We start from the raw sequence: 20372 nt of genomic DNA, 5'->3' as shown, positions 1-20372 counted from the left end.
TTAACTGACGGTTCTTTTATCCAATCAAACGACTCGTCTGAGGACGCAGAGCCAATCGCCGAGTTGAGTGGGCTGGGCTGAGGGCTAATCGAAGGAGTTGGCAAAAATTAAAAATGGCGCCCAGCTCGAAATCTGAAAAAGACGACAAACAAAAACAACAGAAGAAACACAAATATCATATCATCAAACTCCTCACGCGTGGACAGGTAGGGTGGAAGGGATAACACGTATCATATAATCGCTTTTATTGTGTGTGATGTTTCTTATTTAAGGCGCAGTGTATAAAATAGTGTGTGTTATTAGCATGTTTAGCTATAACATCATTAAAACGCTTTTAACGTGAAATGTCTGCCGTCGTTTATAAATTATAGTGTAAATATATAGTTTAGCTCATTATGGCTTATCTGGTATTTGACCCTTTAGGTTTTTAGTAATATGCATATTATAGACACAATAATTGATATGCATGTAACGTTTTATATTACACCAGTGCTCTATGTATGTAAATAATACATTTCCAATATATATGTTATGTGTTTGACCATATTTATAGAAACACTGTCATTGACAGTCTGGCTTATTTAATAAATTAAAATACAGCAAAGGACTCATTTAACTCTACTTTATTGAGACTTCTATCTTTCTGTATGTAAGCTAAACGGGCAGATCTCTCAGCGGCTGTTTCGGAAACTTCCCCCGCGTGTCTACATCCCTCTGAAGACCATCGTCAGCGAGGAGTTCCTCAGAGCCGGGTGAGGAGAACATCTGAAGAATCATTTGAAGTGGTGCGATTGGATTGTTACTGACCTGTGTTTAAAGATTCTGGATCTCTGATCTGTCACAGGCACGTCTTCTTGGGCTTCACTAAGTGTGGCCGTTACATTCTGTCCTACACCAGTGACTGCGGAGAAGATGATGACTTTTCCTTCTACACCTATCACCTGTACTGGTGGGAGTTTAACCTCCACAGCCGCCTCAAACAGGTAACGGCTAAATAACATCAAGGCAAAGCTGTATTAGTACACATAAGCCGGACCCCTTCCTCCGTCGGGGGCTGCCTTGTTGCTGAACGTCCGTCTGTCTCTGTTCGCAGGTGCATCATGTGCGTTTGTTTACGGGGGAAGATATCTACAGCGACCTGTATTTAACTGTGTGTGAGTGGCACAATGATCATTCCAAGCTGGTTATCTTTGGCTTCAAGTAAGACTCTGTCCTCCTCTACTATATTGTCTGTATTACATCACCACATACCCAAACCCTTCTGCTATGTGTGTGCGTTAGCACGCGGAGCTCAAGTACAGCGCTGATGAACATGATGATGAGTGATGAGAACAACAGGGACATTTACATCACCATCACCTCCATGCCTCCAGAGAAACCCTGCAAGCAGTGCTGCCCCACCTCCTCCATATCCACCATACGCACAGGTGCGCAGGTTTACACACGATAATGGAATAATTCAAACATGAAGTTTAACCTCGTCATTGTTTATTTACCCTCATGTTAATCCAAAGCGGTTTGACTTTGATGTAGGTGGCGAGTGTCTGCAGCATGGGTACGTCCTGAACGCCCGCTATCAGGTGGTTTACCCCTTTCCCACGTTCCAGCCAGCCCTCCAGCTGAAGAAGGATCAAGTGATTCTATTGAACACCAGCTACTCTCTGGTGGCCTGTGCCATCTCGCTCTGCTCAGGTACTCGCGCTGTGTTCGTTTGTGTGAATCCGAAGTGCTTAAACGTTTTTCTCAACAATCTCTCTTTCTCTTTAGGAGATCAACAGCAGGACAGTCAGAATAATCAGATTCTGTACAGGAAGAGAGAACCTTTATCATCTCCACCCGCTGGACTGACATCGCCATCTTCAACATCATCTGCCTCATCTCAGGGGTCACCCGACCCCAGACACCTAAAACCTCACATCGCTACTCTCTCTCCCGGCCAATCACAGGCCGCCGTGCGGGCCAGAGAGTTCGCCGCTGACATTTTCCGCCGAGCTCAAGCAGGTGCGAAGACGACTGACCACGACAGATGCAAAGCCAAAGAAAAGGCAGAGGCAGGCACCCACCGCTCGCCTAGAGAACGAGACACGGAGGTCCCAGGACCTTCAACTTCCTCCTCTGGGCGAAGCAGGAGTTTAGCTCCGCCCACAGAGCCAGAGGACACCGCGTTGTGTAACAGAGTCATGTCTCCCACCTCGTCTCTCTCCTCCCTGTCTCCTCGTGCCCCTGAACCTTCCTCCTCCTCAGAGCCCGCTTACGTCAACTACACAACTCTCAGATACAGACTGCAGCAGCCCACCGCGGCGGAGCAGCCAAACGGTACCACTCAAACCACCGACATCTCCATGGAGCTTTGTCCTCACAACCAATGACATTCCTCTGTCTTTTCTTTAGGAGAAGAGGATGATAAAGTTCAGCTTCCCTTCACCGTGACCGATCTGAAGGGACGAAACTTACAGCTGGTGACAGGACAGTACAGCGGACAGGTGCGTGTTTACCTGTGTGTGATGTGTTAGATGTGTCCTTTTCAGTGGGATGTTGTTTATGAGTCGCTGTGTGTTTTGTGTCTCTCAGTGTGTGTGTATCGAGCAGCTGACGCTGGATTTTGAATATTTGATAAACGAGGTCATCAGGAATGATGCGGAGTGGGGGGGGCAGTTCTGCTCTTTCAGTGACTATGACGTCGTCATCCTCGAGGTGCGTGAATATGATGCTACGATTTGTAATGTAGAGAGAGATTAGGTTGTTGATGTGGTGTTTCATTTGTATGCGTCGTGTGTTTCTACGGCTACAGGTTTGCCCCGAGACGAATATTGTGGTGATAAATATTGGCTTACTGTTGCTGGCCTTCTCTAATTGTGAGGATGAGCACTGCAGGTACATGCACAATCTTGTGTTTTTCATTTACACAACATTTTAAGGTCTGTTTACATTCACAGTTTTTTGTTTCACAGACAAATTTGTGAACATTTCTTTTTTTTTACTAAACACAGCACAGACTATAATGCTAATAAATAGTAGTTTCTTTCTGTTTAGACCAAAGTCGTTTCACTCCAGTCTGCAAGTGAGCTGGGATTTAAACACAGGAGCGTGCCGCACGGTGGGCGTGGGTGACCTGACAGAGGTCAAAGGCCAAACCAGGTACAGGCCCCTAAATACATTAAAACTCCCTTTGGGGATAGTTCACCCCAAAATGAAAATTCTGTCATCATTGACTCAACTTCGAGTTGTTCCAAATCTGAATCAATATCTTGATACAGCGCCCCAGAACTGTTTGCTGTCATAAATTCTTCAAAATGTTTTATTTTGTGTTCAACAGAGCAAAAACAATGAAATAACAATGAACGAATGAAAAAAACATTTATACAGGTTTGGAACAACGCAAATTTCAGTAAATGATGACAGAATCTTCAATTTTAGATGAACTTGCCCTTTAGCTTGTGAGCTGTCGTGTTGTCATGTACCTGCTGTCATTCATGTTGTCTTTGGATATGTATGTCTCAGTGGAAGCGTGTGGAGCTCGTACAGGAAGTCCTGTGTGAATACAGTCATGAGGTGGCTGGTCCCAGAGAGCAGCTCACGCTACATCAACCGCATGACCAATGAGGCTCTCCACAAAGGTGTGTGTCCCACACGCTAACCTGACATCACTTCGGATGTTCTTAAAACTTATCGCATTCCTAGACCCACCCTTGTACAGCCACCTTATGGCTTTGTGAGATTTTAGAAATTTTGTAATAACTGCAGTATGATATTTGTATTTAAACTCAAGTTTGAACAAATGTAAGTATTGAATTTCTCTTGCCCGAAATGTATGAGCATGATGTTTGTCTCTGCAGGTTCTTCTCTTCAGGTGTTAGCTGATAATGACAGGGGAACATGGATTGTTCTCTGAGCAAAAAACGACAATGAACACCCTAACTGTTCCATCAATGCTGCTCTGCTGTAGGACACAAGGCCTGAAGAAACAGTGTCATACGCCTGCTAGATTTCAACAATCGCCATTCAAATGCAAAAAAACTGGTTTAATCCCCTGAAACATCCTTGTTCATTCTGAAGTCTTCCAGTTAAATTTATAAACTTGTTTTTTAATGTTAGCCGTAATGAAATGAGGTTCTTGTTGAAAATGGGATTTGTGAAGTTATTATAAGAGGATGATCCGTCTTTTTTAGTTGATTTTGTTTGTTTGTTTCAGGATACAGTTGTTTACGTTTTTTTTAAAACATGAAGAGGCCAATCACAGCTGTAGACCCTCCCTCTTTTTGTTAAATACTGGTCATGGCCTCACAGCTGGATTGGATGAGAATGTCGTTTTTACTCGACATTATTTTATTTTTTATACAATTAAATCTTTCTTCTATACTGTTGTGTTCTTTCTTTTATTGCATAAAACATCCAGAGAAAGATGATTCATTACAAGACCCATCATTTGCACGCACAATACTAACAGCCTTTATTCACAATGCTTTGCACAGTCTTTATTCAATATTACACAAGGTTTGTGTTTTAAAGGGACGTTGATCTTTGACTTTCAGAACAAGGGACAAGAACTCAAGTTTCCACATCGATTTCTGCTACAGTTGTACTTCAAATAAGGCCATTATGGTTTCAACAGTGCAAAATCATAAAACTCTAGCATAATACACGGTCTATCAAGTGCAAACTCAAGTGACATCATTTGCTGTAAACTCTCACAATACAATTCAGAAAACATTGTTTAAAACAATTTTTGCATTTATAATAAGCATTCAGATTTTTCTGCAATAGATGCATAAACTTGCATGTCATGAAATAGCTATAATTTAACTTATTATTCAACAGAACACTAGAAGACCCACAGTCATTACTGTAACGCATGAAAAATTATATTTAAAGTACAGTACTTACAGTATACATTAGTATTTCTTGTACTTTTGAATTTAATCCACATTATTTTACTGTACTTTGTATTATACTATATTACGGAAATGAGATTTGTGCTTGGTTACATTTGTGTCCAAACACACACACACACAGAATGTGAAATGACTCATGTCCAAGCATTGAAATGAACCACAAGATGAACAAATTAGTTTAATTCACTTTAGGTACATCAACAATTGTCCGAAATGATCTCTGATAAAGAAATGACAAAAGCTTTGTGATTATTTTTATTTATATGTTTACGGATCTCTAGATTTAGTAATCTTTAAAGGCACACGTGATCCATTACATGTCTTTTTTAACCAAAATCACAAAGCTTCAAAGTAACACAGTTGGTTAAAGCACATCAGTTGTATATATAATTTTTCTTATTACATATTAAAACATATTTTTTGCTAGATTGCTATAAGGCATCATACAGGTTTGAAATGACATGAGGGTGAGTAAATGAAATATTTGGGTGAACTATCCCTTTAAGAGTGAAGACACATGAAAAACTTGGCAGCTTGGATTGAGATGGGAAGGCAATGACACACATAAGGAATCTGTTACAGTTATCAGGCTTCACAAACACATCAGGTTTGAGGTCAGGATCCTCAGGTTATCACTATTCTCTCCATTTCCAGGAAAGGAAACAGAAATGCACAACTCAAATGCAGTATTTCACTGACTAATGTTTAATACTAATGGTCTTCTTTATGAATTTGACCAAATGAAGGAGTGGAGATGATAAGAAGATGACGATGAGCACAAATAAAAAACACTTGTGTGTGTTTGTGTTTGTTAGTTTTGTGTGCTGCTGTTAAACAGGTCTGCTCTGGCAAGCTTTGCAGGCGGTTCCAGAGATTCGTCTCCCATCACGATGGAGTGAGCATGAGCGGATAAATCCTGATCTTCATCGGTCTCATCATCCTCTTCCTCATCTTCCTCATCTGTTTGACGACCAGCAGAAGAGCACAATAATCAATGATGCGTCAACAACATATCAATTTCATACAATACAATCGGTATGGGTGTGAAGTACCTTTATCTGGATCTGTTGACCTCTGACCTCTGTTCATACTGGCAAACTGTAACACAACAAAAACATTTTTATACTACTTGTCTTTGATTGGTTGAGTGTTTGAATGGGACCTTTTCTCGTGTGTGTGTGTGTGTGTGTGTTTGTACCTCTCCCATGACAGCAATGGGCGTCTCTCCTTTGGCCTGTGCAACTCTGTGCTCAATCAGGTAATACATGTACTCATCATACAGCAGTCTTATCAGATGAAACGAGCCGAAACTGGCGGCACTGCGCAGGGTCAGATCTCTGATCACCATAGAGCTACAACATAAACACTAAAAGTTACATTTCTGACATTAATTCACGAAACGGCTCACGGCAAGTTTCGCCCGTCCACACCTGTAGAAGCTCCACTTGAGCAAAAAGAGTTTAGCCGCTTTAGGGAAGGCCGAGCTGCCGGTGTAGGGCTTCAGGACCTGCGAGACTACCCCGTCCAGCCACGCGGCCCACTGCTCCAGAGAGTTCTGCTGCTGCAGGGTCATTTTAAAGTCCTGCTCCATCTGCTGGACCACACCATCGTCACAGCTGCACACCCACGACGCCTGCTCCTGGACACACAGACACACAAACACTGGCTAAGTAACAGAAGGGCGATCTAAGGTAGACAGGAAGTGGGCAGAGACAGAACTGTGGTACCTGGACGTTGGTGAAGTCGACGCGGTTGAGGTCGCTGAGCATCTGCGTGATCTGAGCGGTGTTCTGCAGGACGGCGCGTGCCGCCTGTGCCAGGTGATTGAGCGATGTGTAGCGTCGCAGCGTCTGGGCAAAGGCTCCCGCACACACCACCTGAAGGCAAGCGCGGTGTTACCATGACAACACTTTTGCCTTTTTTTTAACAGAGCTCTGTGTTTACCAGACCTTGTAGCTGACCATCTCTTCTGGGATGTTGATCAGGGCGTTGGTGAGCCAGTTCTCCAGACTCTTAGCAAAGTTGCGAATGGCTTGGGTTAAGGCACCTTCAAGAGAGAACATAAAGTGAATTATGTTCAACTGAAGGTACAATCTCAATTTAAATGTCATGATTTTAGACTAATGGGCCTTTGAAAAGAGAAAGGAAACACACTATATGATGTGTTTGTTTATTGTGTATTGAACTCACTGGGGATGGGTCTCAGCACATCAGGGATGAGAATCTCCACTAGGCTTTGGTACAGTATGTTGTCACAATCACGTGTCCAGGACAAGACGGGCTCATACTTGCACAACAGAACCAGAACCGACTTTGGCAAACGCTTCTCTGACTCATCATGTCTGCACGGAGAAAAAAATCTGTAAGAGCCAACCCAGAGGATTTGGTGATATATCGTGAACGTTTGTGTCTCTCACAGGTCGAGTGAATCTGCGCTGTTGCTTTGTCCTTCGCTGAACCTCCAGAAACTTTTCCACAGCGTCTCCACAAGAGAAAACTGCAGATTCACCATCACGTCCTGAATCGCCTGCACATGCAAACACACATTATAAGACGAACACAAAACTAAACTGAGATCTGAGCTACAGGGGTGCATTTGACCTCCTGGTACCCACCTCGCAGTGTTCTCTGTAGAGTAGCTGATAATTGTGTATATGTTGAGGAAGGAGTCCTACGGGTAGACATTTGTCTAGGGCCTTCAGCTCTCTGAACTCCGGCAGACCGCGAGAGGCATCTGAGTGACACACATATTTAGACGCAGTCAGAAAGCATGACCTTTGATCGTATCATGAGTACAGAAGTCTAAACCTTAACTGCTATTTTATAAATAGAATGACTGAAGATGCCCCGATATATCAGACAGTAATCGGTATTGGCCGTTAAAGCAATTTTTTACACTCTCGGCTGATAGTTTTCCTGCAGATCAGTGGTTAGAGCATGGCACTAGCAACACCAAGGTCGTAGGTACGATAACAGGGATTTCACATGTATAATATATTTATAGTATAAAGAAATGTAAGTCGCTGGATAAAACTGTCTGCCAAATGCATAAATGTTAATAGTTTGACAACCGCCGATGATCGGGCCGATATATTCTGTCAATCAAAAGACAACAGGAAAATGCAATGAATCTTTGCTCTGTGTGTGGAAAATGTTATGAAACCTCACCAGTTTGATGTTCAGTATTAACAGTCGTGATATGAATAAATAACAAAGACAGTAACAAAATATTAATTAATTCTTCAGAATTTACTTCACATGAGTTAATATAATCTCCGTACTATTGGTATCGGCTCTGACAGATACCACTCTGAATAATTGAATCGGTGGAGAATTTTTTTTATCGGTGCATCTCTAATACTTACAGATTTTGTTGGAAAAGCAGTTATTTAGTCTATGCATATATAAGTGATTTTCGGTTGCCTTACCCAAAAACTGCTGATACTGGTGAACCTGACCGCTGATGTCTGATAACCCCGCCCCCAGTTGCTGCCCCGCCCCCAGAGCCATTCCATTGGTCAGTCCTTCCACCTTATGCATGGACTTTATCCTATTAGAAGAGAGGACTGTTGATCTAACCACCACATCGCAAAATATCAAAATCAATTTTTTTTTCGTTATAGATAAATAGTCTCATAAGACACATTGCAGACTAGAGTATAAATAAAACTACATTTAAGAAAATGTGCATTTAACATTTATTTACACATTCCGTAAACATTAGCTTAGTAAACACACACACCTCTGTTTCTGCGAGAAGGGCTGTTGTCTCAAGGCCAGATGTTGCTGGTCCTCCAAGAGTCTAAGCAGAGGAGAGCTGCTCTTGATGCGAAGCCCATAATAATGATACTTAGAGTTCCCTCTGAGAAGAACACAGGTGTTATAATACCTCATACCACACAAGACCAACATGAAGCGACAATAATTAACAAGAGATCAAATCTATTGAGTTAAGATCTTTCACAGTGCGAGTGTACCTGGTGCCGAGGCGTCTGGTCCTGAGCCCCATGAACACGGAGCGGATGAGTTTGCCGAAGGAGGCGGCGTTTACAGGCTCTAGCTTGGTCTGCTGACAGTGCAGGAGGTAATGACAGTAGAGAGTACTACGAGGAAGACTCACACCTTCAGCCGTCTCATAGTTATCCATCAACCACTGCACCTGTGAGAGACAGACAGTGAGAGACAGACAAGACGAAAAACCACCATACCATACACCCCGTCTAAAACACTCACGGTCGCAGGCGATGCTCGCGTGTTCTGCGAGAAGCTCTGGTTCCCTCCTCCGAGCATGTACCCGCACGGAATCACGTAACTCCCCACCCCTCCCGGACTGACCACGCCTCCCACTCCTCCAATTCCCGTCGAGGACCCAGCGGGCACAGTTATCCCTGAACTGCCCTCTGAGAACATGGAAGCCACCCCCGTGACCGCCCCCGAGGTGACAGACACGACCTGGGTGGTGGCAGGGGAGGTGACCTGCGACCCGGATGTGGGCGAAGTCTCGTAATACGCGATGGAGGGCGTGGTCTGAGGGTAGAGGGAGGAGTCTGTGTACGGGAAACTGTTGGAACGGCTGAAACAAAGTGTCATTTTTTTTACAAATTTACAAATCTTTTTAACATAGTGTGTTCGCGAATGCTCACATTGGTGTACTACTGTAGTTGGCATCTCCTTCCCCAAACTGACTGGAGTACACATGCTGTACGGGAACCTTAAACACACAAACCTGTGATTTCAAACCAGTATCTCTGAAATGACTTCTCTGGTGGTTTCATGAAATTAAAGTGGGGATGAATATCAAGGATGGAGGTTTGCTCTTACATCAGTTGTGATGTGTAGATTACTGTCCCCCAGCTGTCCTCTCTGACTCTTGCTTGTTCCCTGCACCCCTGATCTCTGCAGGATGCAAGTGAGCAGAGTTACAGCATCTTTTCAGTTAGTTCATCTCAAAATACAAATCGTGAATTTATGTGAGAGAGAGAGAGTTGTTACCTGTGCTGTCTGCACCTGTTGCACTACCTGTGTTGGCACACCTGTCTGTCCAGCTGGAGGAGAATTAGAGTCTGACACAGAGTCACTCGAGTGCAGAGAGCCCTCTACAAACACACACACACAGACAGAACACCAATAAACATTACATTACTGCATCATAACACTCATCCTCAGACAGCACAGCCACAGTCTGTTTACCAACTATCTGACGGAGTATCACACAGCTGAAAGACACTTTAACATAGTAGACTCTCAATAAAAATGTAATACCTTATGTTTAACAATGCAATATCCAATACAATAATACAGATTTTTAATATACTATTTTAAAATGAAAATAATGGAAAACTGAAAACTAGATTAACTAGAAACTAGAAAACTGCTCTACCGGACTGTTTACACGCATCATTTGCACTCTATACTGCTCACTTGCACACCAGGAACATTACACTGAATGCTCATTTGCACTAATGGACTACTCTCATAACTGCATTAACTCATCTACTGCACTGTAACTTTCATAACTGCATTAACTCATCTACTTCACTGTAACCTTAATAACTGCATTAACTCATCTACTGCACTGTAACTTTAATAACTGCACTAACTCACCTACTGCACTGTAACTCATCTATTGCATTATTGCATCTATCGCATAACTAACTGCATCTACTCATCTATTGCACTATAACTTCAATAACTGCATTAACTCATCTACTGCACTGTGACTGTATATCTGCATCTACTCATGTATTGCACCGTACCTTTAATAACCACATTAACTCATCTACTGCACTGTAACTTTAAAAGCTAATGTCTGTAACTAATGCACACTCAAGTCACTTGCACTATTGTATAGTCTATATTGTTATCTGTTCATAACCTCCTGTACATTAATGTTCACAGTATATAGCCTTCTGTATATATTGTTCATAGTACATACCGATTGTCATATTTTCATAGTACATGCCCAACGTAAATTATTTTCCTAATATTGTATTCTGTATTTATTCACACTGTATATCTGCACTTGCTAATTGCACTTCTGGTTAGACCTAAACTACATTTCGTTACACTGTACCTGTATATGTGTAATGACAATAAAGTTGAATCTAATCATCTAAATCTAATCTAGATTACCAACAGACATTTTTCAAAAAGAGTTCTGATCGTTGATCATCATCCATACCAGGGCCGGGTCTAGGGGGGCATTGCCCCCCAGGGCTATAGACTCATCCCACTTTCTCAGTTGGTCGCACAAACTTACAATCTGGTCACCCTTTTTTTATAGTAATCATAAAGACCTTGCATATTGACATCAGTTGATGAATCGTCACTCTATATTTTAAAATAGTCGGCTATAGACCACTTCATATTGGTGCTTTTACACTTGCAAGCCCAATAACTCCAGAATAAATGCAAAGACACTTTGTATACCGTTTCAGTTTTACATTCAAGTTATATATCTAATATATTGGCTATGAAATGATCTGACACAAATATAACCTGTCACTCTTCACAATCCTCCTTTATTGGTTGTAATTTTGCCACATAAAATGTAATTAAATTAGCAGGTTCAAAAGTCAAAGTAACTCACAACTAAATGATTATATAAGTAGAGTACTTTACTACACATTGTCATAAATAAACTTTAAATACTTAATCTTACCAACCATTCTTGTACAAAGGTCTAAGCACGCTTGTGCTGTGATGTGTTTTGAGTGACTGATATGATGAGTTCAGTCAGTGAGTCTCGTGAGTTCAGTGTTTGATATTTTAGTTGTTTCAACAAATGAATCGCTTCAAATGAGTCATTATGTCGCGAACCGTACATTAGCGGACATGCTCTTTGATTTGCACAGCTGTTTCGACATCGCATATGATAGAAGTTAACAAGCAAAACACTTCAGTTCACTAGATAGGATTTTTCCTTTATGTCAGCTGCAAGCTATTTGATTATTTAATAAATAATAATCTGTCAATTTAATTGCAATTTATCTCTGCTTTGAGCATCGGCCTAAAACTTTGACTAAACATAACATTAAGTTTTATCATTATAGTCATTTTAATCATTCATTTATGGCAAACCATTGTTTATGCGTATTGCAATATTTTGATAGATTTTGATGGATTATACAGGCCTTATCTGATTTTGTGTGACAATACTGCGAAAGCAATTTTGACATGATCAATGGGTTGAAAGAACAGTCAGCAGTCACATGTAAACGTTTTCTGCAAAAAAATAATTATATGAGTATTATATTGTGATATTCAAAATTACCCTGTTGATTCAGTTTAACTCAAACCTATTTCAAAACCTATAGTATTTCTTTATTGACTTTTTTCAGGAGGAAAACTAAATAAAAAATGTTAAGAGAGAGAGAGAGAGCGAGAGAGAGAGGCGCACATCCCTTTTCTAAACACTTCCTCCGTGTTCATTTTCATTTAAACGCATTCAATGCAACACATAATGAAATAATAATAATATAAACACACAAGCCATGCAGCTGCCACTGATCTGTGTGTGTGCGTGTGTGTGTGTGTGTGTGTGTGTGTGTGTGAGAGAGAGAGAGAGAGAGATACAGAGAGACAGAAACAGACAATGAGAGGAAGACACTGAAGAGAAAGATAAAGAGACAAAAAAGGGAAACACGTGACAGACGACTTGGAGAAAAGAGGAAATAATGAAAGCATGACAGGAAGGAGCAACATCATGCCGCCGCAGTGAAAAGCAACACTCAAATAACAAGTACAAGTCATGTTAAATGTTAAAAAGCCCTCGAACTTACGATACACAACATCCAGACTGTACAGACAGCTACTGAAGAACATGTTGCAAACACAAGCGTGCTGGATGCAGAGGTGCATCCAGTGATTTGTCTTTATATCACGCTGATAGAGGACGGCCTTGATCCACTAATCTCAACAGATGGGCCAAGAAATCTCTTGTTCAGGTAAACACAGGTATCAGATAGAGAGACGGATCACGCATAACCAAACCATGAGAACAAGTCACGTGTCTTTGATATTATATCCAGTTTTTATTCTGTTCCTGCTTTGGAGCATCTTTCAAATTCTTTTTTAGCTTCCACTACAAGCAAGCATAAACCAACAGTAAGGTTGATTTAAAAAGATATATTAAAAATCTGTATCATGAACAAATTGAGTTGTACATTTCTTCTATGTAAAATGTATAAATCATTAGTGTTTATTAAAAAATGACACAAATTAACGTCTATGTGTGTGCCTACAATACAAAGCACAGGCAGAATGCGTGTGTTGGGACGGGAGTTCACACCTCTTCTGTTGGCTGTTTATTTCAAGGTCCTTCTATTTACGGAGAGGCCTAGAACGTGTCATGTGTCCGGTCGATCATATTACACACGCATTCATACAAGCTCGAATACACTTCTGGAGGCTTAATGGTACGGCCTGCTTACGCAAATCTTTCAGGTTCAATCCCAAAAACAAATGGCTACTTCCTAAATTTTGTCAAACGTGAATTCTGTGATGCAAGTGTGTGATCTCACCTGTTACGGTCACCACTATAAACTGTGATGTGCTCTGCCCATTCCCAGACTGGGAGGCGGAGCTTTGTAGTTCTCCTGTGACATACTGGGCTATGGGTGTGGCTCTCGGAGGAGGCGTGGCCAAAACCACTTTCTTTTGATTTATAGGTGTGGTCTGCAATCTGGCGATGGAGGCCGAGTGTGAAGGCGCGGATGCCGGCGAGCTCTGTATGTTGGCGGGGAACTGCGGTGTTGTAGAACAAGTGGCTTTTTGCTGCGCAGATGAGCTTGTCGTCACGCTGCTTCCTTGCGTTTGGGAGGGCTGAAGCTCCTCGGTGGGGTAGCCTGAGGTTGCCATGACAACGGCAGACTGAATCCCACTGTAAACAAAAACGTTAAACATGGATTAAGCTATGTACGAAATAAAGAAATCGTACAATAGATCTATGTAGATAGTTACAATTTGGAAATAAATTCATTTGGAAGCATAATTTCTGACGATTAATACAATAACTGCTGAACATGACGTAAAAACGATTTTCAATTTTTTAGTTTTAGTTAGTTTTAGATAACAGAAACCAGCGTGATCTCACGCGAATTCGTAACTATTCGACAAGGTGTCTAATTCATGTACATACAGTATATTAGTTATACATATTCATAATAAAACGCGTGATCTAAGTCAAAAGTCAAAGTCTGCTTTATTGTCAATTCTGCCACATGTACAGTGCATACATATAGAGGATTAAAATTGCTTTACTCTCAGACCCATGGTGCATACAAATAACACTAAAACAGAATAAAAAAATATGAAAAAGATACAGACGATTATTACAAAAACTCAATATCGAAACCCCACCCCCAAACTCAACCATCACTGACACAAATGCACACCATACTAAACCGTGAAAATGAGATCATACAAATTCATACGAATTGGCCTACTCGTAAAATCGTTGTGAATTGCCATCAAATTGTGTTGAGGAAGTTTTGCGTTGCACAACGCTAAGGTGTGCAAATGGTTGCCAGAGCATTGTAACATGGTTGCAAATGTGTTTGGACTTGGAGTGTTTGTTACCATGCTTCTGTACAGCAGTTAGGGGCGGTTGCTAGCAAGCCCATGTCAAGAGTCCACAGAGATATTATTAACCCTTGGTTTGGCTCCTCTTCCTGCTTTAATGTAAGTCTACAGGAGTTTTCCACCAGTGTTTGTGTATGCCCAGCAACAATATTAATTCTGATAACCTAGCAAAGTAATAGCAAAGTGTTTACCGATACTCTGCCAAAGTGATCAGACCCATTTTATAGACTTACATTCAGGTAAGTTTTGAGAAACCATCAGTAAGCATTAGTGTGACTTTGCCTTTAAGTGAAAATACTGCAGTGTTTTTTGTGACTCTGTTAATATTTATCATTGCAAAGCTAATAAAACACAACCTCTCTCTCTCAGTCTCTCTCTCAAACCCAGGGCGCTTTTGAGCTTGTCAAACTTGTTTAACCGTATTCTCATTTTACTTCATAATTAAAGAGAAGGACAGACCTTACATGTTCTGTCTTGTGAAGATATTACACATTAGATTACTTGAATTACACAGTGAAAACAGCAGTCAATCTTGAGACTATTCACAATTACACATTTTAAAGCATACAATTATTTAACAACCAACACAGAGGTTAAGTCTATTTTCAAAAGTGCTGACAAAATATAAATTGCCATAGAGAATTTATTGTAAATTTTTACTTTAGACCTGAGATACACAAGATACGTCAATCACGCCCCTTAAAGTTCACACGCCACGCCCTTGCCTTGAGCACGCCCCCTCCACTCCCTTCTCACGGGAGCTGATCTGGCAAACATATGTCGCTTCGACGTCTAGCTGGAGAAACTTTTTTAACCCTCTAAAAATACAACTCTAGAGGCTTTAATTCGTCGTATACACACATGTATGCATTACGTATGTTTAACAAGCTCCATTTAAATAATCCACAACAATCATCGCTGTAATTCTACCTTAAAAAGTCGCTGTTTGACATGTGATCGTAAACTACCCCCTTTCCTTTTAGACACCGTGATCTGACGTCACGGTCACCGTAAACAAACAATTAAAAGTGGCACAATCTCACGTTACAACACCCGCCATTTTGCAGAGCTCGCGCAGATTTGACATCGTCATAACAACCGCAAGCGCGTGCGAGCTATAAAGCGCGATAAATGAGGAAATCGCGTCTAACACACTTCAGCGCTTGTTTACAAAAAGCAAGAGGTTGCGTGAAATAAAGTTGTTGCCTTCACCTTTGGCGTCTTGTTGAATGCCCTTAGTTTGATTTGGAGTTTTATTTTCTTAATGCTTCAAATAGTTGTTGTTGATTCTCGTTGCTGGGTTCTTGTCGCCACGACTACCGTGACTATGGCGCCTCGTCCTCACCGGGGCAACTGTTGCTACCCACCCGTTTTAGCACCGCCCTCTTCTTTGGTGGTGATTGGTTTGTAGTCGTCGATGGAAACCGCTTTGTTCCTTCGTTATTGGATGAGGCGAATGTCAGTAAAAAACGTTTCATGTCATTTGCCGACAGTTGCTGTCAGTCGAGGCACAGCGTTACGCAAATAGTGCACGCCCCCTTTGCGCTTATTGACTGGACAAGTGTGTCTGTCAGTCAAACGTCAAATGCGGCTCATGAAACTCAATGCATTTTGATTAACGGCGTGTTACTATGTTAAAGACATTTTAAAAGAATAGCGTTGAAAACAGATACAATTTAGAAATATGTTTAAAGTGTCATTACTTTATAAAACCTTTCTAATGCATTCTTTTGTTTTAACAACAATTGGTGTTTCGTTAAATGCTTCAATACTGCCTTCACGTGCTCTCCGAAATTCGATAATTCCCAGTTCAACCCGGAAATGATTGACGGACAGGTGCTCTTTTAATGTTAACAGATACTTGTAATGTTTTAATGATACTTAATCACAAGTAACATTAATGTATTAATGTTACGTAATATATTGTTTGTAATTCCAGACGTTACTTCCGCATTTGTGGTGGGGAAATATCCCACTTCCTAGGTGTCTTGCAGTGTGACGTCGCAAGCATATTAACCTTAGCATATGAAGACTCAAGCTGTTATCTCTCTGAATGCCAAATGGTTGAATCATATTGAACAGACTTTCTTATCTCATGACTGTATGAATAAAAAAGCTTTTGCAGATATGCTTATGGGTCACTGATTACAATGTGATTCTAAATAACCACACAATCACTTCTCACTTTCATATTCTAGTCTTATCTTTTTTGGAAATGTCACCAGGATTTTCTTATTAAAATAGGTAATGTGACCCAGAATGTTATAATGTAATGTATGGGCTGTTGTGGAATATTGTTTAATATTACACAAAATTATTATTCCATACAAATTGGTCTACATGGTGGTCTAGAGCTGGAGCGGTCTAGTTTTGGTCTGGGGGTGTCTAACATCATGGCAAATTGACACAGGCAATAAACACAAGAAGGGATTCTCGTGAGGAGGGGCTTTGTGACAATTCATTGGCTGTATTGTGCGATTTTGAATGTGTTCAGCAATAGAAAGGTCAGAAGTGATGAGATCAGGTCATTTCATTTGACATTAACTCCACAGAGGAGCACAGGTTAATTACAGAAGTGTTGGGTCGGGTCTTTGTCCTCCTTAAAGGTCTTAGCCCTCTATCTGAATGACACACAAACAGGGTAGGTCAGAGAGGGCCTTCGACATCGTATAAAAGACCCAAGAGGGTCCACAGAAGCAGACAGAAGAGATCTTCAGCACATCAGTGACATTCTTTGGATTGAGCTTAAACTTTTTTTTCATAATTTTCATCATGTACAAAGCTGCGGTTTTCACTCTCGCCCTCTTAGTGGCATTCGTAGGCACTGCTCAGGCCACGGAGGGTCATCCCATCTACGGAGTGAAGCTGTGCGGCAGAGAGTTCATCCGTGCGGTCATCTTCACCTGTGGAGGTTCTCGCTGGAGAAGATCTTTGGATGTAACAGGTGAGAGGTTATAATATACATTTAATAAAATGACATATGTATTGCATATATTATATTATTTTATATGCGTTATGATGATGTCTCTGATCAGGTGACCTATCCAGTGATCTTCTCTCTGTTCATGACGAAGAAGCCTCTGACAGCTGGGCAACCAACCCCATCTCTCGACTATCATTCAGACCTCACTCTGAGGCCGTCGCATGGGCAGGAGAAGGCCAGGAGAGCCCCGCATTTAGCCGTCCCGCACGCTCGCTCATCTCAGAGGAAGTGCTGGAGGCCTTGCGCACATCAGACAGGAAGGGGCGGGACGTAGTGGTCGGCCTTTCCAACGCCTGCTGTAAATGGGGCTGCAGTAAGAGTGAAATCAGCTCGCTATGTTAAAGGACATTTGTGTTCTCATTTTTCTTTCTGACGTTCCTGAAAGAAAATGGTGGTGTTCTTAATTTGAAATAGGGACAATATGCTTGTTAGAACTTGTTGCCTTGTGTCAAGTTTGTAGGAATAGCAGATTGTAGCCAAAGTGAAGCATCTATGCATGTTATTGTCTATCACTGATTTAAAAGATTCTCGTTTTATTTATCCCTGTGATGTTCTTGGTTTTCAGTGATTGTGATGTTCATTGATATTCAGCAATGAGATAGCAATGAGAATAAATATTGTTTGGGATAGAGTTAAATGTCCTGTGGTTTCTGTCAACAAGTGTCCCGCATCACCCTCTAAAAACCTCATTAAATAACCAAAACCTTGACTTTAGTTTGACCACTGTAGTTATAGTTAATTTATTTATAGAACACAATTAAAACAGCCACAAGACCGAAGTGCTGTACATTAGAATAAGTAATCAAAAACACATAAACAGAAATAAATAAATAAAAATTACAGACCAGAGGAAAACAGATCAGCATTCAGAGAGCCCAGTCAAGAACGCATAAAAAAATACAAAATAAAATTGAATTATTATTGGTAGGCAAGCTCAAAAATGGGAAGAGAAGGTGCCACTCTGATCTTGAGTGACATATTGTTCCACAGCAGAGGGCCAGCAACTGAAAAAGCTCAATCTCCTCTACATTTCAGTCTGGACTGCGGGACTAAAAGAATATTTTGAGTGCGGGACTGTAGGCTTCTAGTGGGGGTATAAAAGTGCCACAGCTCTGGCAGATATAGGGGCTTGGTTGTGTAAAAACTTGTAATCCGATTAAACAATTCTGGATTGTATGGTCACCCAGTGGAGGGACCGCAGGGGGTGATGTGTTCATATCTGCGTCTTTTTTTAATAAATCTCACCACAATACAAAGAGTTGCTGCAGTCTAAGCGCGAAGTGATGAAAGTGTGGACGGCCATCTCTAACATTGTAGCGTTTAATTTTTTTTGATTTTAGACAGCAAGCGGAGTGGGTAGAAGCTGGAGCCAATTAGGCTACAGATGAGAAATGCTTGGCTAATTTTAATGATTTATTAAGTGGACACCGAAATTGTGCATACGAGAAGATCTGAAGGATGATAAGCTGCCCAGCCTGAGAATGAGCAGACGGGATAAAAACAATCATCTCTGTATGACCTAGCCAGATTTTAACCTCATCTATGCACCATAGTAGGGTACTCATGGAGCTGAAGGATCATTCCTTTTAATATGTAGATAAATCTGGCTATCGTCAGCATAAACATGAAAGGACATCCCATCCCATCTAAAATAGAGCCCAGAGGAAGCATGTACTGGGAGAAAAGGGAGGGCACCGATATTGAGCCTTGAGGAAGGCCACATGTGAGTTGAGCAATGGAGGATAAGAATTTGCCAATCCAAAGAATTTTCTGTCAGATAAAAACGACTGAAACCACTTTAGGATCATCCCTTTTACCCCCACATCAGACTCTAGATGAGATTTTTAAAGTAAAGTGGTCCACGGTATTGAAAGCTGCTGAAAGATCTAACAGAACCAGGACCCCAGAATCACCATAATATTTAAAAGAATATCATTAAATTCACTGAGAAAGCTGTTTCCGTACTATGAACAGACTGAAAACCAGACTGAATTTTTTCCCAAATACAGTTATGTTTTATAAAGAACTGCAGTTGGTCAGACATTTTTTTTCCAAAACCTTTTATGATAAAAGGCAGAAATGGGACGAAAGTTGTTGAGAATAGAAGGGTCTAGTGAGGGCTTCTTGAGAAGTGGAGTGACAGTGGCTAAAAAATGTAGGATGTATAGTGTCATAAGGGCAAAAAGACGTTTCCACCAATGATGTCTTTGAGTGATTGTAAAGTAATGGGTTCAAATACATCCCAAGAGACCGGATGCAGAGCAGATACAGTATGGAATGAGTATACTTTGGGTCTCAAATTTGAGATTTTATCAATAAAGTGTCTCAAGATACTTTCACACAGAGCACCAGAAGAACCAGCCAGAGTGGTTTCAGTAGGATTAATAACAGAGTTAATTGTTGAAAAAAGCACTTTAGGAGTGGATTGGTATTTTAAAATGAGTCAGAGATATAAGAAGCCTTTGCAGATTTACCAGCAGACTGATAAGATGACAAACTATCTTCAATGAATGAAATGAGAGAGAGTAGCATTATAGTAATAAAAAAGTTAAAAATATTAAAAATATTTTAATCATACAATACCACTTGTATTTATTATAATATAATATGGTACTTTAAGTAAACTAAAAGCAAATTAACCAATATGACCCATCATTATAAAAATTGAAACAATAACAGAAAATTGTAACAAACATACTGTTAGGTTATATTTAAAAAAGAATGAATATTGGAAATTTTAATGGAAACGTTATGTCCCAATAAGTTTCTTCTTACGATGTGTTAGCACATTAGGCTTTTATTTGGCAGAAATATGTAAACAGCTGGTGGTTTATACTGGTGAACCATTTGAATTTATTTGGTTATTTTCAGCAGGATTTGTCTCCATCTACTGGTCACAACACAAAAACGTCTTG

At 40.8% G+C, this 20372-nt stretch overlaps 3 protein-coding genes across 4 annotated transcripts; 2 read left to right on the top strand and 1 right to left on the bottom strand.

The window, feature by feature from the left end:
* Positions 1-26: 26 nt before the first annotated feature.
* dcaf15 (DDB1 and CUL4 associated factor 15) lies at positions 27-4359 on the top strand. Its single transcript, XM_056763053.1, has 13 exons — positions 27-206; positions 655-752; positions 845-983; positions 1094-1200; positions 1282-1427; positions 1534-1692; positions 1768-2316; positions 2392-2483; positions 2572-2694; positions 2792-2874; positions 3034-3138; positions 3502-3617; positions 3837-4359. Exons 1-13 carry the CDS (start codon positions 114-116, stop codon positions 3890-3892), a joined length of 1866 nt encoding a protein of 621 aa, XP_056619031.1. The 5' UTR covers positions 27-113; the 3' UTR covers positions 3893-4359.
* Positions 4360-5057: 698 nt separating this feature from the next.
* On the bottom strand, positions 5058-15679 carry rfx1b (regulatory factor X, 1b (influences HLA class II expression)). Its single transcript, XM_056735553.1, has 18 exons — positions 15405-15679; positions 13415-13773; positions 9885-9988; positions 9714-9788; positions 9536-9603; positions 9126-9465; positions 8870-9051; positions 8635-8754; positions 8321-8442; positions 7508-7626; positions 7310-7419; positions 7083-7234; positions 6842-6939; positions 6620-6769; positions 6323-6531; positions 6091-6244; positions 5945-5990; positions 5058-5852 (listed from the first exon to the last, which is right to left on the bottom strand). Exons 1-18 carry the CDS (start codon positions 15425-15427, stop codon positions 5704-5706), a joined length of 2580 nt encoding a protein of 859 aa, XP_056591531.1. The 5' UTR covers positions 15428-15679; the 3' UTR covers positions 5058-5703.
* An 8-nt stretch (positions 15680-15687) lies between these two features.
* On the top strand, positions 15688-18000 carry rln3b (relaxin 3b). 2 transcript variants are annotated; one of them, XM_056735574.1, is made up of 3 exons: positions 15688-16310; positions 16414-17418; positions 17510-18000. In XM_056735574.1, the coding sequence occupies exons 2-3, from the start codon at positions 17247-17249 to the stop codon at positions 17797-17799; spliced, it is 462 nt and encodes a 153-aa protein (XP_056591552.1). In that variant the 5' UTR covers positions 15688-16310; positions 16414-17246; the 3' UTR covers positions 17800-18000. The 2 variants fall into 2 exon arrangements, with proteins under 2 accessions (XP_056591552.1, XP_056591543.1); XM_056735565.1 differs by having other exon boundaries at positions 15688-17418.
* The last annotated feature ends 2372 nt before the right edge of the window (positions 18001-20372 follow it).

The sequence above is a fragment of the Triplophysa dalaica genome, chromosome 2 (assembly GCF_015846415.1).
Source record: "Triplophysa dalaica isolate WHDGS20190420 chromosome 2, ASM1584641v1, whole genome shotgun sequence".
NCBI classification, from domain to species: domain Eukaryota; kingdom Metazoa; phylum Chordata; class Actinopteri; order Cypriniformes; family Nemacheilidae; genus Triplophysa; species Triplophysa dalaica.
This window is presented reverse-complemented; position numbering and strand designations above follow the sequence as displayed.